The sequence below is a fragment of the Oncorhynchus tshawytscha genome, linkage group LG19 (assembly GCF_018296145.1).
Source record: "Oncorhynchus tshawytscha isolate Ot180627B linkage group LG19, Otsh_v2.0, whole genome shotgun sequence".
In the NCBI taxonomy this organism is placed as follows: Eukaryota; Metazoa; Chordata; class Actinopteri; order Salmoniformes; family Salmonidae; genus Oncorhynchus; species Oncorhynchus tshawytscha.
The window spans coordinates 23,165,826-23,191,830 of record NC_056447.1 but is presented as its reverse complement, the minus strand read 5'-3'; the positions used below and the strand labels follow the sequence as shown (position 1 = coordinate 23,191,830).

At 42.4% G+C, this 26,005-nt stretch overlaps 1 protein-coding gene across 3 annotated transcripts in view; it reads left to right on the top strand.

Moving 5' to 3' along the window:
• si:dkey-246g23.2 (solute carrier family 66 member 2) overlaps positions 1–26,005 on the top strand; it is a 68,955-nt gene that overhangs the window by 3,650 nt on the left and 39,300 nt on the right. For all 3 annotated transcript variants that reach the window (XM_042301485.1, XM_024379334.2, XM_024379333.2), the window contains exons 2-3: positions 1,420–1,678; positions 1,901–2,034. In XM_042301485.1, coding sequence (XP_042157419.1) covers positions 1,470–1,678; positions 1,901–2,034 — 343 coding nt within the window. In that variant the 5' untranslated portion in view covers positions 1,420–1,469. The remainder of the gene's footprint in view (positions 1–1,419; positions 1,679–1,900; positions 2,035–26,005) is intronic.

Below are 26,005 nucleotides of genomic sequence, written 5' to 3'. Positions count from 1 at the left end.
AAGTACGTTCATCTCTAGGAGACGTATCGCATCTCATTCCTGAGCGGTATGACTGCTGCGTGGTCCCATGGTGTTTATACCTACGTACTATTGTTTATACAGATGAACGTGGTACCTTCAGGCGTTTTGGAAATTGCTCCCAAGGATGAACCAGAATTGTGGATATTTACTAATCTTTTTCTAAGGTCTTGACTGATTTCTTTTGATTTTACCATATGATCTCAAGCAAAGAGGCACTGAGTTTGAAGGTAGGCCTTGAAATACATCCACAGGTACACCTACCAATTGACTCAAATTATGTCAAAAAGCCTATCAGAAGCTTCTAAAGCCATGACATTTTCTGGAATTTTCCAAGCTGTTTAAAGGCACAGTCAACTTAGTGTATGTAAACTTCTGATCCACTGGAATTGTGAAACAGTGAAATAATCTGTCTGTAAACAATTGTCTGAACAATTACTTGTCATGCACAAAGTAGATGTCCTAACCGACTTGCCTTAACTATAGTTTGTTAACAAGAAATTTGTGGAGTGGTTGAAAAACTAGTTTTAATGACTCCAACCTAAGTGGATGTAAACTTCCGACTTCAACTGTATGTATGTATGTATGTATATTTCTACACTGAGATTGGAATAATACTGTGAAATAGCGGAGGTGCATAATGATGGCAGCCCCCATCCATTTACCATAAATACCTTGTTTTGCCGTATTGTAAATTGCTCTCCGTTACTCTTTATTTTTTATATGATTATTAGCAGAGTGTACATGATTTACAGTTTATCTTCCAGATCCTGTCAATTTTAAAAACGAAGTAGATTGTGCTGATGTATTGGCACATTGAACCATATCACACTCCTTACTTGAAAAACTTAGTGAATAGTGCTAGAACAATGACGTCATATCTGAATTCTACCATATATATGCACGTTCGCCCTCGTGAAAATGATAATGCCTCTTTAGTGTAAGAGCTGTTTGAAAAGGCTGTCTGAAATTTCAGCCTGTTTTGGTGGGCTGGAGTTTTGGCCTGCTTGGTGAAATCACCAGGCAGTAAATGAGTTAATAGACCAATAAGAAAGAGTTTCTAACTTCTCTGCCAATAATGGCTAGTTTTCAGTTTCCCCCTCCCCACTCAGACCAACTCAGACAGTCTTAGCAAAATACTTGTCTCTTTGCTAAGAGCTATTGTTGTCATTTTTGACCATTTTAATTGATAATCACAGTAAGGTTGTTAGCCAGAAATAATTTTATATTGAGGTGCATTGGCATTGTTGTTGAGTCTTGACTGAGTGGGAGATGGTGCATGCAGTTTGTTGGTAACTCATCTATTAAGAGTACAAGAGGGTGAAGGTAAAGTTCTCTAACAACACATGTTATTTATTTCTAAGCTTGGTCATCAGGAGTATCTGTTTGTCCACTCCACAGGGCTGGGTGTGACTGAGGCCAGTCTGCCGTCTGTGAGGCCCTAGCTAGAGATGGACATTGAGGTGGGCATCCTAGAGGAGGACATGGAAGGCTCGTGGACCTTGCTGTCGTGGCTGGCCTCCTGTGTGATGGTGTTTGGAGGGGCCCTGCCTTATGTGCCTCAGTACCAGGAGATCCAGAGGAGCAGCAACACTGAGGGATTCTCCACCCGTGTTTGCCTGCTGCTGCTCATCGCCAACATCCTACGCATCTTCTTCTGGTGAGGCCAGGGGAGAGAAGGGTCACTGGGACTGATTTTGAAGTGAACAGAATAAACTATTGAATGCTCACTCGCATGTTGAAACAAATCACTTGGGAGCATACAGCAGTTTGCAGGTTATCGTGTTTACATTAAACATATGGATAGAAAAAAACTAAGTTTTTTGAGCATTGTCTGTACAGACACTGAATTTTGATTAGTTACCGTAATGTCTACCTACAGGATAGGGAAGCAGTTTGAACTGACTCTGCTCCTCCAGAGTGTGGTAATGATCATCACCATGCTAGCTATGCTCCACCTTTGCTGCAACATCCAGCAAGCCAATCGGATCAGCACCAACCAGCACCACTTCACAGGTAACCAAACCATAACCACATCAGGCAAATATCCCTACTTCACTTGTAGGTTACTGTAAAAACACATGTATTACACATTTATTAAGTCCCAACCATTAAGTCCACACACTCTTTAATATCACCTGAGAGGCAATAGATATGGCTAAATATGCTGCATGTACAGTACTTGCCAATTACAGCTCATCCCATTTGACAAATGATCACTCATCACATACAATACATATAAGCCTATGTAGTGGAGCTCTGTTTCAACACTGAGCTCTTGCCAAAAGGGGGGGCCATAGGAGAAGGTATAATCACTTGGGCCTCTGGAATATCTTTCTTGTTCTATTTCTCGCTTGCTCTCTTTCTCTCACACACTCTATCAGTCTTACACCATTTCTTGTTTGGATGTTTACGTTTACGCCTGGGGTCCTTTTGAATTAAGTGATTTTATTATTATTATTATTTTTTTATATTATTAGGAGGGTTAGTGTGAGAAAAGGGGAAATGTTGGATGGATATATGCATATGGCTGTCACGTAAAAGAGAACAGCGGCTGGGGTCAGCGGAGCAGCGGCTGCTCTTCGACTCTCGATTGAGAGTCTGAGGAGCAGAGTTCCGAAAGAGATTTCTACTTTTCAGTTCACGTTACATCCTTTCCTTACATTTCACGGTGGCAGGGTTTTTACAACTAACGCCGGTTTGCCTGAGGCTGATGCCGTGCAGGTGTTTGTACCCATGCATATACACACACTCTCATTCAAATAAACACATACAAGAACACACAGTAGTGCCAGACCTGCACACAAACATATAAAGTAGGCATTGCTGTTATGATTTCAGTTCTCCTTGATGTCCTTTGTTTTAAATTTGTTTTTATTTTTACATTTTTAGCATTGTTTGCTGTTCTGTTTTTTTCTTTTTTCTCTTCAGTTCATTCTCTTGGTTGTTGGTGGGGAATGGAATTAATTGTATTTTTTTTTTTTTCCGGGGGGCTGTGGGAGGGGTCTCGAATGGTTGAGGGAAAGCTATTGGGGAACTTTGAGGGGGGATCTTGATCAGGGTTCATGGGATTCACAAGATTGTGATCATGAAAAAAATATATGTCATAGTTCACTTTTTCATCACTATCATGCACACGCACTTTCACACACAAGGATGGCTCTGTTGCGGAAAGACTGATACATGTTTGATAGTAGTAGTAGACACCCTCACACACAAGGATGTCTCTGTTGCAGAAAGACTGATACATGTTTGATAGTGTCTTGATGTTGTATTGTTTGTCCTTCATGTTCTAATGCTTTAATGTTAATGCTAAAGCTTTTAATGTGTTTTTTGTAATAAATAATTATTTAAAAAAAGCAAAACAAACATGACATTCTTGGTCCGCAACTCAAATTGACCATAACTATCACAATGGCCACTAGCCAGTTAGCACAAACTATTTAACAATCGGACAACTTTGATTCTGAAAAGTACAGTATTACGATATTAAATCATGCAACCAAACCATATTACACCCTTGAATAATGCAACCTTCCACAAGCATGTGCAGGCAAATAAAGGGTTTATTTTCTAAATTAGCTGACAATACACCGCTGACTCCTACTCGCTAACAACATGCTTCATGATCAAGTAATGTTAGCATATCGATAATGAATGCTTACCCCTTCCATACGACTATAAAAGTAGAGTAACGCTGTCATAGTGTCGTACATATTATTGTAATATAGGCTACACAGCTAGGTAACGTTAGCTAGCGAAACAGAATCATTTCTATATCTTCACATAAACATGCTGGCTGTAGCTGAATGCTGACGTTTAGCTGAACCATAGCTAGATGGTTGCTCTTAACTTTAATGCGGTAGGTAGTTTAATCTTAGAAGAAAAAAAACAGGCTTCATTTGATCAATATCATGGAAGTCATATGAGGTAAAAGCAAATTGCGAATTTTAAAATATTAATAATTCCCTGGGAAGTTGATTCATGCCTGGACCTTAGTGTCACAGTGCGGTCGAGCAACAAACAAACAAAACACTGCGACATTTACAGAATGTATCCGGCTGTTACTATTTCAGGTAAAAACTCAAAGCTGTTTCAAAAACATTGCTTTGCTATTATGTGTTCACTCAATGAGACATTTCTGTTTAGAGGGGGCGGTTGTGTCGAGCGTTACCTCTGAGGTAGCGGTCGAGACGTGACAAGGTCACAAGTTTACATTGCAGTATATGTGTAGCATGTATGTGAAGACCCTTTTAGAGTGACTGGCTGTACTCTAGTAGCCATTGTACTGGGGACCCGGGAGGGCCAGAGTCTGTCCAAGTTCATGCTCAGTCAGCTTTTATGGACTGGATTTATGGGTAATTATGTTTGCACACAGATTTTAATCTCTTTCAGCACTATTACAGAGCCAATCTTAAAGCAGCTTTTTATTAGGCTGCAGACTGAGAATGAAATGAAATCTCGTAATATTCCAATAATTTAAAAGTTATTAGATCCCTAACTTCTTGGCACTAATAATGTACCTTTCATGTTGATTGATTACTGAAGAGAGGTTAGGTTATTCATGGTGTAGATATCGGTGAGTAAGTATGGGGTGTGTGTACCCATGCGCGCATGTCTGAGATTCTGTTATACTGTAGATAATCCTTACTGGGGATGTGATAGAGAGTGTGTCGGAATGAGAGTTTAATTTCCTGGTAGTCTTGTCATGAGTATAGTCTTCTAAGGCAGAGTTCCAGACTCTCCCAATTTGTTGTCCCCAATTGGGAGCTGGAGAGTCTCACTATTTACTCCATCCATTCTCATCGTGCTCCCAGGAGCTCAGCATCCAAACCAATAGAGAATTCTGTTTTGACTGCTCCTAATCACCCTGTCCACAGACACTACAGTAGACTGTCAACGACACAAGAACGCTACTTCCTTCTGCTGAAGGGCAGGCAACGTGTCTGATTTCAGAGGGGATGGAGGGGTGTGATGGTATATACTCAGAATAGCCCTTAACCCCCCACCTATCCCCTCCCCTCGCTCCCCATCTGAGACCTGCTAATCACTACTGTACTTTCCTTACCTCAGGGACATCCAGCTCTATGGCAGCCAGCACAGCAGCACCTGTCCCCATGTAACTGTACCACATACAGTGGTTGCTCCACTAAAAGTTTTGCGATTATGCTGCGGACTTAGAGGTAATTTGTGGTTAAGTACGGCACCCTGCGTCACCATTTCATTGCTCCAGACCAGTGCTAAAGGGGAGTTAGAGCACTGATTATGCTTTTGGGTCCTACTGTGTCTCCAACTGACAATGAATGGGTGACATAAACCTAAATAGAAACTTATAATTGTGCACGACTTCAGTATTACTTACTAAAACTGTTGTTATACTAAGGTTTTTATTATTTTATTTAGCTCTTACTGTAGTACTGTAGGCCACTCCCGACCGGTCATGTTGTACAGCACCTGAGTGGCGCAAAGGTCTAAGACACTGCATAGCATTGCAAGCTGTGTTGCTACAGATGCTGGTTCAATACCCGTGCTGGCCTCGCCTCTGAGACCCATGAGATGACTAGGTTTTTGGTTTCTCCCCCTCTAAAAATGGAAATAAATAATTCTAAATAACATACTGGCTTTATTTACAAATTAGTAACAATGTCTCACCCCATGTTTAAGAATGGCCTTTTTCTCAATAATTTTACATTATTTGAAAACCATCATCTCCAAAATATTATTTTTTAAACCAAGCGATTATTATTAATTTAGAATTATATAAAAGCCCCTTGGATATTCTCACAGATATATTATTAACCCAGGACAATACAGTTGAAGTCAGAAGTTTTACATATACCTTAGCCAAATACATTTAAACTCCGTTAAACTCAGTTTTTCACAATTCCTGACATTGAATCCTAGTAAAAAATCCCTGTCTTAGGTCAGTTAGGATCACCACTTATTTTAAGAATATGAAATGTCAGAATAATAGTATAGAGTGATTTATTTCAGCTTTTATTTATTTCATCACATTCCCAGTGGTCAGAAGTTTACATATACTAATTGAGTGTTTGTTAACATTGCCTTTAAATTGTAGCCTTCAGGTTACAATAAGTTGGGTGAATTTTGGCCCATTCCTCCTGCCAGAGCTGGTTTAACTGAGTCAAGTTTGTAGACCTATTCAGAAGTTCCATAGTTATTTAAACTACATTTTAGTTGGAGTTAATACAATTATGATTAAAATACTCTTTCAAAATGCAAATGTATATTTAGTTATGGATCATAACGAATAACTGGGAATAAATATCACTGAATTACAGATATTGGAACAAAGTTGTCTAATGAAGGTAACAAATTGTTGCTTACTGGAAAATACTCTTTCAAACACACATGGTCACGTTGTACTGCGCCATTGTGGCTATTAGCAGGTAGCTGGACAATAGACTTGCCTAGAAGGAGGGTAGGGGAGGAATTCTATTGTGAAATGTATTTCTAAGTTAGGTTGGCTGTATCACAACCGGCTGTGATTGGTTGCAATTTTCAGTTTAATCCATCAGAAAAGACAAAACAAAAAGTATTATTATGTATCACACCTGACGGTGATTGGGAGTCCCATAGGGCAGCGCACAATTGGCCCAGCATTTCTCTATAAAAAGAAATGAATGTTTTGGCCTTTAAATATTATTTTGTCCATTATTAAAATTACTATTGCTTACTTTCGTTTAAAAAAAAAAGAAAGAAATAACCTCCAAAATATAGATTTATATAGGTATATTATCAAGTTGATGGCACAGTCATATAGCCCGTCACCTACATAAAGCTGAGTGACTCATTCATGGCTTTGGATTAAAATAAATAAGTACTAACATTATTTCTGATAGTCTTTAAAATAAAGAAATGTTTTGGTTATCCTGACCTGGACACCATGTACAGTATTATAATAGCCCATTGTGGGCTATTAGCAGGACAATATACCTTTACCAACACCTCTGTATTTTGATACTTTGTGGATGGGGACTCCTGAGTGGCGCATTGCAAAATGCATTGCTACAGATGCAGGTTCGATACCCGTGCCGGCCACCCCCGGGAGACCCATGAGGCGGCTTTTGGTTTTAATTTAGAATCCTCCAATCCTCTCTGTGTAAATATTAGCGGAGAGTCACGTCATATTTGTCTATATACTGTAGGCCTACCGTAGGCGACATGAGTCTCACTAGTGTTGAGTAATGTGCTGTTAAAAGTGGTGTAGGTCTTATTTAAAGAGCATGTTGAAGTTCCATCCTAATGGAAACCCAGAGGGTTTTTCGTTTTGCTTGGAATAGAAACACTGTAATATTAAGCAAGTAGCAGTCAAAAGTTTGGACACCTACTCATTCCAGGGTTTCTTTATTTTTACTATTTTCTATAATGTAGAATAGTTTCACACGAAACTAGTAGTGAAGACATCAACTATGAAATAACACATATGGAATCAGGTAAGTACAAATTCTTATAAGGACAGCCTACTCCTTCCGCCCATCGGGGAATTGAACCCTGGTCGCCCGCGTGCCCACACGACACGGGGATTCTTTAGCTAAATAGCCCAGTATTGTAGGCTACTCCCGACCGTCACGTTGTACAGCGCCATGTTTTCCGTTCCATCCTATTGGAAGCACAGAGGGTTTTTCCGTTTTTCTTGGAATAGAAACACCATAATATTAATCAAATGAATTAAGCAACATTTCTTAAAATCAGACACGTATTCTATGTTCTTACAAAAAAGGTTTTACATTCTCTAGTACAGCCACTATTGAAGGCTATCAAATGCCTCTCAAAGATGCTCTCTGGTGGTCAAACTAGCACTAACTAGTATTAATGATACCAGTGGTTCACACTTAAATAACGTGCCATAGAATTCTGCAGCACCATGCAAGCTGCGCCTCAGTACTCTGCAACTTTCAAAGGACGAACCACTGAACACACACACACACACACACACACACACAACAATAAACCAAAAACACACATGCAGACAAGTACCTGTGTTGAGAGATGCCATTTAGCTTCCTTTAGTGGGGGTTACCTGAGGTCAGTAGGTAGTATATGTGCATAAGATACCCTAAAGGCACTCAACGGTAAAACGAAATATGTCCTAGCAGGTGTTTTCTCAGCACATTATTTGGAACAGCACCTCAAGGACTAGTCCATTAAAGTACCACCAGGAAATAATGAGAGAGTGCTGTATAATGTGTTGTAATGTGAAGTGCACTGCGTTCAGTGTTATTGTCTCTGCTCACACTTGAATGACTTTGCTCTGACTTCCACTGACTGCCCAAAGGCCATACATAACAGGTTGCCTTTATGATGCAGGTTTTAGATGTGGACTGAGGAAAAGGGGAAAAGGAAATACAGATGTGTTATTATAACCCTTATGATGCAGGTTTTGGACGTGGACTGAGGAAAAGGGGAAAAGGAAATACAGATGTGTTATTATAACCCTTATGATGCAGGTTTTAGATGTGGACTGAGGAAAAGGGGAAAAGGAAATACAGATGTGTTATTATAACCCTTATGATGCAGGTTTTGGACGTGGACTGAGGAAAAGGGGAAAAGGAAATACAGATGTGTTATTATAACCCTTTTGGCAACTTTTAAGTTGCAAAAATGAATGATGAAGGTACTGTTTTTTTCATGCTGCCGAGTGCTCCAAAATAATTTCAAGAATTACAAACTAATTGAAACTGACTGATAGATGGGGAACTCGATGGAATGAAATGAGCATTTCTCCTCAATACATCAAGGTCCCTAAAGAAAGGTTGACTCGCTTTGTCGGTGAGAGACAACATCATGTGTGACGTGTGTCTGGAGTGGCAGAATGTTTTCTTCTGCAGTTACATTTGCTCTGACTGTTTCTGAAAGACAAAAACAATTATAAATTGTTGTGGACCTGTAAACAAAACATTTGAATCAATAATGTTTTACGTTGACTTTTTCCCAAACCTAAATATACGGCACTACCCGTGAATTCTGAAACATTGTCTACTTGGATTACAGTAGGCCTACTTAGTTGTAACGCACTTCCATGCAAAAGATCAACCCATGCGCATCTGTCTGTTCACCTGTTAAATTATACTGCATGTTATAAACTGCTCTCCTTTTCAGATGCGTAGAGCAAAAACTGGAATTATAATAGCCTGTTTAATAGGTCCAATTAAATGACAGATGCGAATGGGTGTTGTATGGCTACTAAGGGAATATGAACTCACCATGGCCAGAAAAGATGAGGAATTTATTCTGCATTGGTTGTGTTATAAATTGATTTTCGCTCCTCTCACTAACAGCAATCTTGTTGCATCTTGTTATTATATTTAGCTACCTGTTTTTTTTGTTTGTTATGAATAATAGTGTCATCATATATTCCCCATTTTGCACAAGGCTACTATGCCACTTTTGTCTTGCAATTCAATACTTCAACCACTAGAAACTGTGTATACACATGGTCTAAAGCACATTCTCGCGTCAAGTTCAGTTTTTATTAATGCCAACTTTTGCGTGACCCTAAGCATGATGGGACGTTAACTGCTTAATTAACTCAGGAACCACAACTATGTTGAAGCACCTGCTTTGAATATATGTTGTATCCTTTATTTTGGCAGTTACCTGTATGTACCAATGAATTAACAGAGCCATCTACTGGTCACAACTGCACCCACCATCCTGTCTGTTCATTGCTCTTTGCCATACACTACCTGTAACTGTGTCGAAAATGAGGGAATGGACAGCGGCTGTGTTTTTGACTCAGAGGTAGGCTTCCTTGAGTAGTGATGACTGTATACAGTGAGTACTTATGCCAGGTGCCTTAGTGGAGTGGTCTGTTTGTTTTTGGATGAGTTTGGCTGTGCTGCTCATTGTAGTTCGGGTCTACTCTACTGCGGTCTGGACTGGGACCGCCAGTCTGTCTGCCGCTCAGGTGTGACCGCTCTCAGCACAGGCTGAGCGTTTATTACTCCCCTGTATTTACACAGAGGTGTACACTGTGTGTAATTAAAGCCTAGATAAGTCAAATGAAGCTAGCGGGGTGTGTAAGTAGAGTACAGTTGGTGACATAAGCTGAATATAATCAGTAGCCAACCCTTCAGTTTTGTTGTTCTTCAGTTGGTTTTGCTGAAGTTAACTTAATTGTTATGTTGTGCTTTTGTCCATGGCTCTGACTGTGTGCTTGTTTTAGAATCATCCCCATGGGAATGTTTGCATAAACTCTGTTTCTGGTTAGGTGTTGGTGATATGCCTGGGCCCTCTTAAACATGGAGAACTCCGAGTGCTCAGTCCTCTTCTGGGAAAGGTCGAGTCAGACTACTGCCAGTGGCTACTCCCACAGGGTCATATGAATTATTAAAAAGGGCAAGAAACACAGCAGATAGCCTACGCAGCAGACTGACTTGTAGTTAGAGTGTAGGAAGTATCTTCGCGTGACCCCGGTGTTTGTACTTTATTTTGTTGATGTTTTTCATCGACCTTTTTGTGGCGCCTTTAATAGTGTCGCACCGTATTGACATTGTGCAGAATTCCAAATCACGGTGCCTCCTGTCACCAATACATATTGACAGTTGCTGCACTGTGGGCCTGTCAGAATACCGTTGGTTATTTGTGGCCAATTTATTTATTCATGAGCTCATCTTTGACCTAAGTGTCCTGGTTCTTCCCCCCCCCCACCCACACACACAGTAGTGTAAGATGGGAAAACAGGACTTATTACACCAACACCATTGATCACTAGTTCTACCCATGACTCTGACAGTACTGTCAATCCAGAGCAGACAGAGGGCTCTATATGTTTTGTGTGCTCCCAGAGGGCTGTCTATAGATGGGCTGCAAGGCTAGAGCTCCCTGTTAACTACAGTATATCTCAATCCCCTCTTAGCAGACACTATTCTCTTTCCACCACTGTCCCAATTTCCCCCTGCCTTCCCTCTTATCTCCAGTCATTGAGGCCTTAATTAATCTCTTGTCTTCCCCCCTCTCGCTTCCTGTGAGTCAGAGGATGACAAGGTACAGGTGTGACAGACAGGTTGCTGAAATTGGCTCCCTAGAGCAGTGGTTCCCAACCTTTTTTAAACCTTGGCACACCTTGATGGGACAGAAAATTCTAAAGTCTAACATGTCCCTATTAATTTATTGAGTGGTAATGACCTCCATCTCATCCATTCTGCAAATCATCTATTTTCTGTGACAAATGTTTTTTATAGATTAAACAGGGTTTATTTTAAAGGGAAATGTCTACATTTCTGAACTTCATATTCATCATCTCCAGCACCACCCCAACATATCTGGCACTTTTCTATGTTTTGTGGAAAAAAAGATGGAGGAGGATAAGTGTTTTCAATGACCTCATCGGTGTGCATTGGGATTTTAACCAATTATGAGTAGGCATTGCCTAATAATTGTCTGTCATTGGAAACACTTATCCATTTTTTTGACTGCAAAACAAACTCACTATTTTCACATAAGTTGGAGATGATGAATATAAAGTTTCTTCTGGGAAGGCTTCCATTCAGCCACAACAGCATTAGTGAGGTCGGGCACTGATGTTGGGCAATTAGGCCTGGTTCGCAGTTGGCATTCCAATTCATTCCAAAGGTGTTTGATGGGGTTGAAGTCAGGGCTCTGTGCAGGCCAGTCAAGTTCTTCCACACCGATATCGACAAACCATTTCTGTATGGTCCTCGCTTTATGCACAGGGGGATTGTCATGCTGAAACAGAAAAGGGCCTTCCCCAAACTGTTGTCACAAAGTTGGAAGCACAGAATCGTCTAGAATGTAATTGAATGCTGTAGCATTTAGTTGGCACTATTCATTGGGACAGGTAGCGTTCTCCTGGCATCCGCCAAACCCAGATTTGTCCGTCGGACTACCAGATAGTGAAGCGGGATTCATCAATCCAGAAAACATGTTTCCACTGCTCCAGAGTAAAATGGTGGCGAGCTTTACACCACTCCAGCCGACGCTTGGCATTGCGCATGGTGATCTTAGGCTTCTGTGTGGCTGCTCGGCCGTGGTAACCCATTGCATGAAACTCCCAACGAACAGGACTTGCGCTGATGTTGCTTCCAGAGGCAGACGATTGTCATATGTTACGCACTTCAGCACTTGGCTGTCCCGTTCTGTGAGCTTGTGTGACCTACCACATCACACAGCTGAGGAGTTGTTGCTCCTAGATGTTTCCACTTTACAATAGCAGCGCTTACAGTTGACCGGGGATGCTCTAACAGGGCAGAAATTTGACGAACTGACTTGTTGGAAAGGTGCCATCCTATGTCGGTGCCACTTTGAAAGGCACTGAGCTCTTCAGTACGGGCCATTCTACTGCCAATGTTTGTCTATGGAGATTGCATGGCTATGTGCTTGATTTTATACACCTGTTGGTAGGGTTGCACATTTTGGGGAATATTTAGAGGTCAAAACTTTCCGTGGGAATTAATGGAAATAAATGCAAATTAATACCATTTAAATTTTTTTGCGTAGGATATATTTACCATGTCATATGGAGACAGAAACGTAAACCTTTTACCTTATCATAAGTAGACATATTTGCAAATGATGAAATCCTTCCAATAGAAATAAAGAACTATTTAGTTACGAATTGAACTTTAATTAAATTAAAAAAGGGAATATTGAATGATCCCAAATTATCCATCGCATCTCCCAAAAATATTTTCAACATACATCTGTAAAATTATAGTCCAGAAACTAAAGCTTTGGTTAGTGTTCCTCTCGGGCTTTGATGTCTTCACCCTGGACCTCCTCAATGTTCACCTCTTTAACATCAGACTGAGACCTCATCTTCACTGTCACTTTCAAACCTTGTTGAGGATGGCTCGTTGTCAGGCTCAAAAAGCCTCCAATTTGTCCTGATGGCCACCAATTTTTCAACCCTTGTATTGGTCAGCCTGTTGTGTGCTTTGGTGTGTGTGTGTTCCCAAACAAGGACCAGTTGTGCTCTGAGGCGGCTGATGTTGGTGGGATTTGGAGGATGATGGAGGCAACAGGGGAAGGAGTCTCAAGTCCCTTCCACCAGGTGGCTGATGAGTTATGTTGGCACGACTGCCATATTGCATCTCCATCCCAAAGCCCTTGCTTGGAATTGTACTTCACCAGACTGCCCTCAACCAGGTGGTGAGACACGGTAGGGATGACACCATAGACCTTGTTGCACCAGACAGGATTCTCTTGCCAGCATACTTGGGGTCCAACATGTACGCTGCGGCGTGTATGGGCTTTAGGCAGAAGTCTTTACGCTTTTTGATATATTTCAGAACTGCAGTTTCCTCTGCTTGGAGCAACAGTGAAGAGGGTGGGCAGTACAGCTTTCTTCTCTTACATCTGCAAGCAAAGTCTGAACATCAGACAGGATGGCATGTCTCCCTCAATCTGTGCAATGGCTACTGCTATAGGTTTCAGGCTGCTTACCACTTTCTCCCAAAATACATCATCCAGGAGGATCCTCTTGATGGGTCTGTCCATATAGGCAGACTGTGAAATGGCCATTTCTTGGAGAGACTCCTTCCCCTCCAGGAGACTGTCAAAGATGACGACAACACCACCCCAATGAGTGTTGCTGGGCAGCTTCAATGTGATGCTCTTATTCTTCTCACTTTGCTTGGTGAGGTAGATTACTGCTATAATTTGATGACCCTTCACATACCTAACCATTTCCTTGGTCTTCTTTTAGAGTGTATCCATTGTTTTCAGTGCAATGATGTCCTTGAGGAGCAGATTCAATGCATGAGCAGCACAGCCAATGGGTGTGATGTGAGGGTTGAAGCAAGCAGCCATCATGTTCGCAGCATTGTCTGTCACCAGTGCAAATACCTTCTGTGGTCCAAGGTCATTGATGACTGCCTTCAGCTCATCTGCAATGTAGAGACCGGTGTGTCTGCTGTCTCTTGTGTCTGTGCTCTTGTAGAATACTGGTTGAGGGGTGGAGATGATGTAGTTAATTATTCCTTGCCCATGAACATTCGACCACGCATCAGAGATGATTGCAATACTGTCTGCTTTCTCTATGATTTGCTTGACCTTCACTTGAACTCAGTTGAACTCTGCATCCAGAAAATTAGTAGATAAAGCATGTTTGGTTGGAGGGGTGTATGCTAGGCGAAGAATATTCAGAAATCTCTTCCGTTATATATTGCCCGTGAGCATCAGAGGTGAACCAGTTGCATACACAGCTTGAGCAAGACATTCATCAGCATTTCTCTGACTACGTTCCTCCATTGAGTCAAAAAAACTTCTGATTCCAGGAGGACCGTGGGATGTTGCTATCGATAAGGTGTCTGCTTCACCACTTTCACCTCGAATCGAAGTAGAGGGACTTTTGTCAGGTTGCTTGTTGAGAGTGCTGAGGGAAGTTTATATGCACTTGGCCAGATGATTCTGCATGATTCTGCTTCGTTGCATTCTTCTCATGTGATTTGGCACAGTATTTGCAAATGTACACAGCTTTTCCTTCTACATTAGCAGCGGCGAAATGTCTCCACACATCAGATTTTCCTGTAAAGATTTTAAAAAAGAGTTAAAAAAATAAATAAATAAATTCAATTCCATGTACAGATAAATAGTTAAGCAGTTAAACAACTTATTGGTAAGAAAATGTTTTTACATGAAACATGTGTGGAAACAGGTGAATTAACACTCCTCAGTTAGCAGGCTCAAGCAAGCTAAAACCCACATGGTAGCAAAAACTAACTAGCAGAAATTGTTAACAAGTTAGAAATGATTTAAACACAGTTTCCTGTAGGCTACTATTTACTAATCAACAAAAAATTATGTATGTCATATAAAATATATATATATATATTTTTATTTTTATTTTACCCCTTTTTCTCCCCAATTTCGTGGTATCCAATTGTTAGTAGTTACTATCTTGTCTCATCGCTACAACTCCCGTACGGGCTCGGGAGAGACGAAGGTTGAAAGTCATGCGTCCTCCGATACACAACCCAACCAAGCCGCACTGCTTCTTAACACAGCGTGCATCCAACCCGGAAGCCAGCCGCACCAATGTGTCGGAGGAAACACCGTGCACCTGGCAACCTTGGTTAGCACGCACTGCGCCCAGCCCGCCACAGGAGTTGCTGGTGCGCGATGAGACAAGGACATCCCTACCGACCAAGCCCTCCCTAACCCGGACGACGCTAGGCCAATTGTGCGTCGCCCCACGGACCTCCCGGTCGCGGCCGGTTACGACAGAGCTCTTAACCACTGCGTCACCCGGGAGGCCCTTGTCATATAAAATATATTCACCCCACCCAGTATTGTAATCAAAACTTACCAGAAAGCATGTAGTCCTTGGCTCAGACAGTGTAGTTGCAATTCCATTGAATTGTGGATAGTTTAACCAAAATATGCCACAAGACCTAGAATTGCCTTGTGTGTATCCCACAAAAAAGGTTCACTGTTATAAGCTAACTTCTTTGATGAATTTAAGAAAAACTCCCTAAATTCCCTGGCTTAACTTCCCATGGAAAATACCAGAAATGTACTGGTTAGTTTCCGACCCTTTGCACCCCTACCTGTCGGCAACAGGTGTGGCTGAAATAGCCAAATACACTAATTTGAAGGGGTGTATTAAGAAATAAATTACTCTAGCTAAACATAATTAGATTTTCCTGTGCTAATGGGTTTCCCAGATTAAATAAAATGATACAACTGACTTTGCTTGTGATGTGTGCCACAGAAATGATACAAATATAATAGCCTGAGAGCACTGGACTTGAAACAATGATGTACAGATGTAACCACAAGCCATTTAATGTATTATGACGGGCACTAGTGCTCCGAAGTCTAAATTACATGTGCATTCACAGGTCACGTTTATAATTGAGTGTTCAATTTATTTTATCAGAGGCCTGTTCCTCTACCAGCTGAAACAGACGAGTAAATGAGGCAAAGCATGGCTGACCATTCAACCAGGGTCAGTGTTGGGTCAAACTTTAGTCTGTCAAACATAATATGGTGTTCAGCGGCTAAGACTGCTCGCCTTGTGTCAAATAACAAGTTCTGATCTGTTCTTGAAGTAATGGAGTATTTCCATTTTTTTCCTGTTCTGATTCTGGGAAGTTGCTAGTGTATGTCTCAGGCTGAACCCTCACCTCTCTGGATGCCTCATTTTAAATAACCTCATCACACATTGCACACAGGGAGCCCCTGGACACCTGCCGAGATCATCCTACTGCCACACATCACACTGCTCGCTGTTCTCCTCTCGCTACCATTTTCTCAAATCTTCCACAGATTTGATACTGGAAATACTAATTTCCAACTTTAAAAGGCAGAGAGATACATACGCACAAACTTAACACCTTCTTTGCCTGCATCGAGGAAAACAGAGTTTATGCTTATGAGGACTGTGGGCTCCCATTCTCTGTAGTCAATGTGAGTAGAAGTTTCAAGCGTGTTAACCCTTACGAGGCTGCTTTCCTGGACGGCATCCCAAGCCGCGTCCTCAGAGCATGCGCAGACCAGCTGGCTGGAGTGTTCACGGACATATTCAACCTCTCTCTATCCCAGTCTGCTGTCCCCACTTGATTCATTGTTCCTGTACCAAAGCAAGCGAAGGTAACTGAACTAAGTGACTATCGCCCCAAAGCACTCATCGTGGTCATCACGAAGTGCTTTGAGTGGCTAGTTCAGGAACATATCACCTCTTATCTTGCCCGACACCCTGGACCAGTGGTCGCCAACCGGTGATCTTCAAGGAATTCTGAGTCATGGCAGGTTAGAGGCCTGACGGAGTGGTGACAGGAAACCAACGACAGGTATTCAATCCCAGTCCTATTGACGACAGTTTACCCAAAAATATTGCATGGTCTACAGTGTCAAAAGCTTTAGACAAATCTATGAACAAGGTGTTAAAGACCTCATCCACCTGAGCTAAGGCATGTTCACTCTGCCACCATCTAGCAGACAGAGACGGTACAGGTGCATCAGAGCCGGGAAGGAGAGACTGAGGAACGCCTATCACCAGGCCATCCGACTGTTGAACAGCCATCACTAGCCGGCTACCTGCCTGGGACTCAGCCCTGCACCTTGAGACTAAGCCCCATGTACACTGAGTACACACACATTAGGAATACCTTCCTAATATTGAGCTGCACCCCTTTTGCCCTCAGAAACGTCAATTAGTTGGGGCATAGACTCTACAATGTGTCAAAAGTGTTACACAGGGATGCTGGCCCATGTTGACGCCAATGCTTCCCACAGTTGTCAAGTTGGGTGGTGGAACATTCTTGATACACACAGGAAACTGTTGAGCATGAAAAACCCAGTTAACACTCAAATGGTAGCATTCCAGAGAGACATAAGAGACTGTAACGTTCTTTGCTTCACGGAAACATGGCTCACTCAAGACACGCTATCGGAGTCGGTACAGCCAGCTGGTTTCTTCCACGCATCACGCTGACAGAAACAAGCATCTTTCTGGTAAGAAGAAGGGCTGGGGGTATGCCTTAAGATTAACGAGACGTGGTGTGATCATAACAATATACAGGATCTCAAGTTCACCTGACTTAGAATTCCTCACAATCAAATGTCGACCACATTATCTACCAAGAGAATTCTCTTCGATTATAATCACAGCCGCATATATTCCCCCCCAAACAGACACATCAATGGCCCTGAACAAACTTCATTTGACACTATGTAAACTGGAAACCACATATCCAAAGGCTGCATTAATTGTAGCTGGGGATTTTAACAAGGCTAATCTGAAAACAAGACTCCCTAAATTCAATCAGCATATCGATTGTGCAACCAGGGCTGGTAAAACCCTGGATCATTGTTATTCTAACTTCTGCGACGCATATTGAGCCAAACAACAACATTGACGAATACGCTGACTCGGTGAGTGAGTTTATCAGCAAGTGCATTGGCGATTTCGTACCCACAGCTACTATTAATACATTCCCAAACCAGAAACCGTGGATTGATGGCAGCATTCGCGCGAAACTGAAAGCGCGAACCACTGCTTTTAATCAGGGCAAGGTGACCGGAAACATGACCGAATACAAACAGTGTAGCTATTCCCTCCGCAAGGCAATCAAACAAGCTAAGCGTCAGTATAGTGACAAAGTAGGTTTGCAATTCAATGGCTCAGACAGAAGAGGCATGTGGCAGGGTCTACAGTCAATCACGGATTACAAAAAGAAAACCAGCCCCGTCGCGGACCAGGATGTCTTGCTCCCAAACAGACTAAATTACTTTTTTGCTCGCTTTGAGGACAATACAGTGCCACTGACGCTGCCCGCTACCAAAACCTGCGGACTCTTCTTCACTGCAGCCAACGTGAGTAAAACATTTAAATGTGTTAACCCTCGCAAGGCTGCAGGCCCAGACGGCATCCCCAGCCGCGTCCTCAGAGCATGCGCAGACCAGCTGGCTGGTGTGTTTACGGACATATTCAATCAATCCTTATCCCAGTCTGCTGTTCCCACATGCTTCAAGAGGGCCACCATTGTTCCTGTTCCCAAGAAAGCTAAGGTAACTGAGCTAAACGACTACTGCCCCGTAGCACTCCCTTCCATTATCATGAAGTGCTTTGAGAGACTAGCCAAGGACCATATCACCTCCACCCTACCTACCTGACACCCTAGACCTCAGGAGGTTGAAGAAATTTGGCTTGTCACCAAAAGCACTCACAAACTTTTACAGATGCACAATTGAGAGCATCCTGTCGGGCTGTATCACCGCCTGGTACGGCAACTGCTCTGCCCACAACTGTAAGGTTTTCCAGAGGGTAGTGAGGTTTGCACAATGCATCACCGGGGGCAAACTACCTGCCCTCCAGGACACCTACACCACCCGATGTCACAGGAAGGCCATAAAGATCATCAAGGACAACAACCACCCGAGCCACTGCCTGTTCACCCCGCTATCATCCAGAAGGCGAGGTCAGTACAGGTGCATCAAAGCAGGGCCCGAGAGACTGATAAACATTTTCGATCTCAAGGCCATCAGACTGTTAAATAGCAATCACTAACATTGAGTGGCTGCTGCCAACATACTGACTCAGGGTAGCCTAGTGGTTAGAGTGTTGGACTAGTAATTGAAAGTTTGCAAGTTCAAATCCCCGAGTTGATGAGGTACAAATCTGTCATTCTGCCCTTGAACAAGGCAGTTAACCCACTGTTCCTAGGCCATCATTGAAAATAAGAATTTGTTCTTAACTGACCTGCCTAGATTAATAAAGGTAAAATAAAAAATAAAAACTCCAGCCACTTTAATAATGTAAAATTGATCAAATGTATCACTAGCCACTTTAAAAAATGTCACTTCATATAATGTTTACATACCCTACATTACTCCTCTCATATGTACATACGGTACTCTATACCATCTACTGCATCTTGCCATCTTGATGTAATACATGTATCACTAGCCACTTTAAACAATGCCACTTTTATATGTTTACATACCCTACATTACTCATCTCATGTTGTACCCGATACCATCTACTGCATCTTGCCTATGCTGTTCTGTACCATCACTCATTCATATATATTTATGTACATATTCCTCATTCCTTTACACTTGTGTGTATAAGGTAGTTTTTGTGAAATTGTTAGGTTAGATTACTCGTTGGTTATTACTGCATTGTCGGAACTAGAAGCACAGGCATTTCACTACTCTTATTAACATCTGCTAACCATGTGTATGTGACAAATACAATTTGATTTGATTTGAACCAGTGCGCCTGGCACCTACTACCATTCCCTGTTCAATGGCACTTAAATATTTTGAAAGGCACACACATGTCTCAAGGCTTAAAAATCCTTCTTTAACCTGTCTCCTCCCCTTCATCTACACTGATTGAAAGTGGATTTAACAAGTGACATCAAGGGATCATAGCTGTCACCTGGTCAGTATGTCAAGGAAAGAGCAGGTGTTCCTAATGTTTTATACGCTCAATGTATATAGTTATTGAACGCAGGTCACTTCATATTCTGTTTATTTACTGTTGTTTACTCACTGTATGTATATACTGAATTCTCGCTCACAGCTCATTCTAATATACCTGCTTCTGTACATATCATTTTATTTTCCGAGTTATATACTGTCTATACACACCACATACACACCACATATTCTGGATTCTCACACATGTTCACCGTCTACTATGGATTGTTATTCCTTGTTTAGATTTTTTTTTTAAGTGAAAATTGTATTTGTGAGACATTCTACGTAAACATTTTGCTGCACCTGCTAGAACAATAAATGTTGATATTTGCTCCTCCCTTGTACTTGATTGATTAATTAAGGTCACTAATTAGTAAGGAACTTCCCTCACCTGATTTGTTAATTGAAAGGAAAAAACAAAAACCAGCAGAATGAGTTTGACACCCCTGCATTAGACTACACCTGCAGCCATCAAAAGGAAATTAAAAGATCTCCCCTATTTCATTAGGTGGCACATAAAAGCCCATCTCTGTATGGTGTTTGCCTCTGTACTGTATAACAGCTGTGATATGTCTGGCAAAAGAATTGTGAAGCGGTGAGGGTGCGTGTGTGGGTTCGTCTGTGTGCGTGCATGTGTGGGTTTGTGTGTGTGCGCTCGTGTGCCTGTTTTTGTGGGTTTTGGTTGTGACACAGAAATGGGCTGAAAAATGTCCAGCCCTGTTTGCGCCTAGGGCTCTCCCTGAGGCGTTGAACATCTCCCGTCTCCTCCACCTTGTCTCACACTGGGCTCACTGAGAACAGCCCTGAGCAGCACCCAGCCCTCCATGCAAACCTCTCCCTCTAAGAAACACAACACCTTCCAGAGTCTGTGTCCCAGAAATATCAGGTCCGGTTTAGTGTAAAGCCAGTCTGGCATTTTACAGTGGGCTGCTCTAACCTTGCATTGGCGCTGACACCCAAAAAAGGGTGTGATTAGGCAGAGTAGTGTGGTGCCTCCAGCCCCTTGACCCTGACAAGCTCCTATTAATTAGCTCTATTGGCAGGAAGGATCCAACACACACACTTGACGCATCAATTGCCTGAACTCTGTCCCCTATCTCAGAATGCTGTTTCAGATCAAAGTAAGAATAATATATGCCAGAACTGACAGACTGAACTGGGAATGCAGAGAACTTTAAAAACCTGTTCGGACATAATGAAGCACCTATTGTCTATGCTGTGCAACCCCTGTTAATGGAGCGAGGATGGAAAATGCCAGAGGGAAGTAGAGAGACAGGGGAGTGAAAAAGGCATAAAAAATATACAGTTTGGTAGAGTTCTAGAGATTCAGACAGAAAGGCTGACAAGATTGAGGCAACCGCTTATGATTTGCCATGCAGGGGAATGGTAAAGGATATGTCCACATCCACCAGAATAAACTGTCTGCACTGTCCTCAATGTCTGACCCCACTGTCCTCAATATGTCTTGGTTGGTGATGTGATCGTCCCAAGCCATTGTCAGAGAACGTCCCCACCCCCATCCCATCGTCCACCACCATGTCCTTGCTGTCTCATTGCTCCATGATGCTCTGTGGTTGCCCCGGGAGGGAGGGAAACTGCTGTAACACCCACTGCCCCACCGTCTGACCGGAATATATACTGAACAGATATATAAACACAACATGTAAAACGTTGTTCCCATGTTTCATCAGCTGAAATAAAAATTCCCAGAAATGTTCCATACACACAAAAAGCTTATTTGTCTCAAATTTTGTGCACACATTTGTTTACATCTCTGTTACTGAGCATTTCTCCTTTGCCAAGATAATCCATCCACCTGACAGGTGTAGCATATCAAGAAGCTGATTAAACAGCAACATCATTACACAGGTGCACCTTGTCCCGAGGACAATAAAAAGGCCACAACACAAAACACAATTCCACAGATGTTTTAAGGGAGTGTGCAATTGTGGCATGCTGACTGCAGGAATGTCCACCAGAGCTGTTGCCAGATCATTTGTTTATTTCTCTAACATAAGCCGCCTTCATTGTTTTAGAGAATTTGGCAGTATGTCAAACCATCCTCACAACCGCAGACTCCGTGTAACCACACCAGCCCAGGACCTCATAAGTCTTCTTCACCTGCAGTATTGTCTGAGACCAGCCAACCGATTAAACTGTGGGTTTGCACAACCAAATCATTTTTGTTGTCAGAAACCATCTCAGGGAAGCTCATCTGCATCCTCGTCGTTCTCACCAGGGTCTTGACCTGACAAATGCTCACTTTTGATGGCCACTGGCATGCTGGAGAAGTGTGCTTTTAACGGATGAATCCCGGTTTGGCAGACAGCGTGAATGGCGTCATGTGGGCAAGCGGTTTGCTGATGTCAACGTTGTGAACAGAGTGCCCCATGGTGGCGGTTGGGTTATGGTATGGGCAGGCATAAGCTATGGACAACAAACACAATTGCATTTAATTGATGGCAATTTGAATGAACATAGATACTGTGGCAAGATCCTGAGCCCCAGATACTGACTGGTTCCCTACTTTTTTGATGTCATTTAGCAGACGCTCTTATCCAGTTAAATACATTTTTTGTACTGGTCCCCTGTGGGAACCCACAACCGTTGGTATACCAACTGAGCCACACGGGACCTATCTGTGACCCATTGTCTGACTGTCAGATGCATATCTGTATTGCCAGTCATGTGAAATCCATAGATTAGGGCCTAATTCATTTATTTCAATTGACCGATTTCCTTATATGAACTGTAACTCTGTAAAATCTTTTAAACTGTTACATGGTGCATTTATATTTTTGTTTATTTCCTCTTTATTTAATTGTCCATTTTAGACTGACATTGAAGCAAGATCAGAGTAGTTGGCATACCTCCACACATTCCCCGTGTAATGTAATGTCACTTATACTTTATTTCTTTCCCTTAATCTTTGATGTTGCTTTCACTCATTCCCCAACCCCCTCCAGCCATCCCTCTTTCCCAAATCAACTAGTCATTTTGCATTGCAACTACAGTGCATTCGGAAAGTATTCAAACCACTTCACTTTTTCCACATTTTGTTACTTTACAGCCTTATTCTAAAATCGATTGAATAATTTTTTCCACCTCACCAATCTACACACAATACCCCATGATGACAAAGGGAAAATAGTTTTATTTCGAAAGTATTTTTAAAAAAAACATACCTTATTTACATAAGTATTGAGACCCTTTGCTATGAGACTCAAAGTTGAGCTCAGGTGCATCCTGTTTCCATTGATCATCCTTGAGATGTTTCTACAACTTGATTGGAGCCCACCTGTAAATTCAATTGATTGGACATGATTTGGAAAGTCTAAATAAGGTCCCACAGTTCAGTGCATGTCTGAGCAACAACAAAGCCATGAGGTCGAAGGAATTGTCCGTATAGCTCTGAGACAGGATTGTGTCGAGGCACAGATCTAGGGAAGGGTACAAAAAAATGTCTATAGCATTGATTGTCCCAAAGAACACAGGAAGAAGTTTGGAACCACCAAGACTCTTCCTCGACCTGGCCAACCACCAAACTAAGCAATCGGGGGGAAAGAGCCTTCCTTGGTCAGGGAGGTGACCAAGAACCTGATGGTCACTGACAGAGCTCCAGAGTTCCTCTGTGGAGATGGGAGAAGGACAACCATGGAGTTTACCAAAAGGCACCTAATGGACTCTCAGACCATGAGAAACAAGATTCTCTGGTCTGATGAAGCCAATATTGAACTCTTTGGCCTGAATGCCAACCATCACGTCTGGAGGAAACCTGCCACCATCCCTATGGTGAAGCATGGTGGTGGCAGAATCATGCTGTGGGGATGTTTTTCAGCTGCAGGGACTGGGAGACTAGTCAGGACCAAGGGAATGAATGGAGTAATGTACAGAGAGATCCTTGATGAAAACCTGCTCCAAAGTGTTCAGGACCTCAGACTGGAGCGAAGGTACACCTTCCAACAGGATGACGACCCTAAGCACACAGCCAAGACCACGCAGGAGTGGCTTTGGGACAAGTCTCTGAATGTCCTTTAGTGGCCTGGCCAGAGCCCGGACTTGAACCCAATGGAACATCTCCAGAGAGACCTGAAAATAGCTGTGCAGCAACGCTCCCCATCCAACCTGACAGAGCTTGAGACATAAATGAGTTTATAAGTTAGTTAGTTGGCCCTAAATGGGTCCCAGTCAGGTGTGTAGCTTGGCATTGTATAGATTAGAGTCTGGAGCCTGGCTGGTGTCATCTGCCTGCTGCAGTAGGAAACCCTGCTGCAGTGCGTGTGTTGCTGTTATGCTTTGCCCTTGAAGCCAATCTCACTGTCTGGCTTGCATTGTTCTTATGTAACTCTTATCAGAACTGCTTTTTTCTCGCTCTCGCTCGCTCTGTCTTTCGCTCAACGCGCTCTGTCTTTCGCTCAACGCGCTCTGTCTGTCGCTGAACAGGCTCTGTCTGTCGCTCAATGCGCTCTGTCTGTCGCTCGTGCACTCTGTCGCTCGCACTCTGTCGCTCTGTCTCTCGCGCTCTCATCATCCTGCAGTCTTAATCCTGCTGTGTAACTTCCATTTAGCTCAGAGAACTAGAGATAAAAGCCCTTATTTGACTCTGTCCTTGTCTTGTCCTGATTCTACCCATACTAAGTAATTACTGACTCCCCAGCTACCTCTTGCCCTCAAAACAATGTTGAAAAATTATTATTTTTATTTTTCCCCCTCGGGGCTAGGAATTATATATATTTTTCTCCAGAAAGGCATGGTGTAGGTAAGGAGAAAATGGTGACTTTTCCTTAATGTTTCTCCTGACCATAAGGTCACGGTGACATTACAGTCCATGCTCCCTTTGTCCCCCCAGGACACTTCACTGTGATAGCACACAGGAACAATGTGGAAACCAGAATATAGAGATTAGAGTTTAATAAATAGAGTTTAATGACTCATAGTTCAGGTAAAACTCACAAATGGATGATGCGCGAACAACTGTAATCTTGCTGTGCTCTTGTAGAAGTGGTTAGAGGGAAGGCTGTTATGTAGGCGCAGGGCAGACCGATTGTATTTGCAGTGTGTGGAGGGAGGAGAGGAGAGTGTGAGGTGATGCGGCATGTTGCACACTACACTGTGAGGTACGTTTTATTTGAACATCAGCCGGGGTAGGCAGGACAGCTGCATGTTTAGAGGATGACATCAGGATAGGAGAGAGGAGTGGTTGAACACAGAGGATTGACCTTGGTGAAGGAGGGTGGTCAAGCGTGTAGTGTACTGCTCTGTACGTTTTTAGCATTCTAAGAGGTAGGCATGACAGTCAACAAAGAGCCTAGTAGACAAGGTTTGGTCAATTCTTATTGCTGGTGTGTTTACACACACACACACACTTAATCCATGTGAAGGTGACTTGTGTGATAGTGATCACCAGGTGAGCAGCTGGAGCAGTGAGGAGGGTCCTGATAAGGGGAAATGCACAGAGGGACTAGCAGGTCCTGGTCGATATGACGCCTGTGAATTATCTGCTACCCAGCAGACACATTATCAATAGAAGACTTCCTGGTCAGATAAGACCGGTGTAAATAATAGATAATCTGAGAAAAGGCTGAGGGGGGTGAGTTTAGGTATTTCTGGTCAGACAATTGAATCTATCTATCAGACCACTTTCCAGACAATGCTCTTTTCTTGTCGAAGATATAGAAATGACAATGTCACCTTGACTATGCCTGGTGGTGTTTTTTTTCTTCTCATTTGGCTCGTGGCTGGACAGCTAGACAGTGGTCAAAGGCTGTTGTTGAGGAATGACCTTGTCCTCTGTTTTTGTGTGTATGTCTTGAACCAAGTCTACGCCATGAATGTGTGTACAAAGACCATTAAAGGATTGTTGTGATAATGTTTACTTTATGCTTTCCAATATGAAGACATTAGAACATATAAATGAACTGACAACTCTATAATAGGGACTGTTCTACACAGTGCATTTGGAAAGTATTACAGACCCCTTGACATTTTCTAATTGTGTTATGTTACAGCCTTATTCTAAAATGGATAAACAATTTTCCCTTATCAATCTACACACAGTACCGCATAATGACAA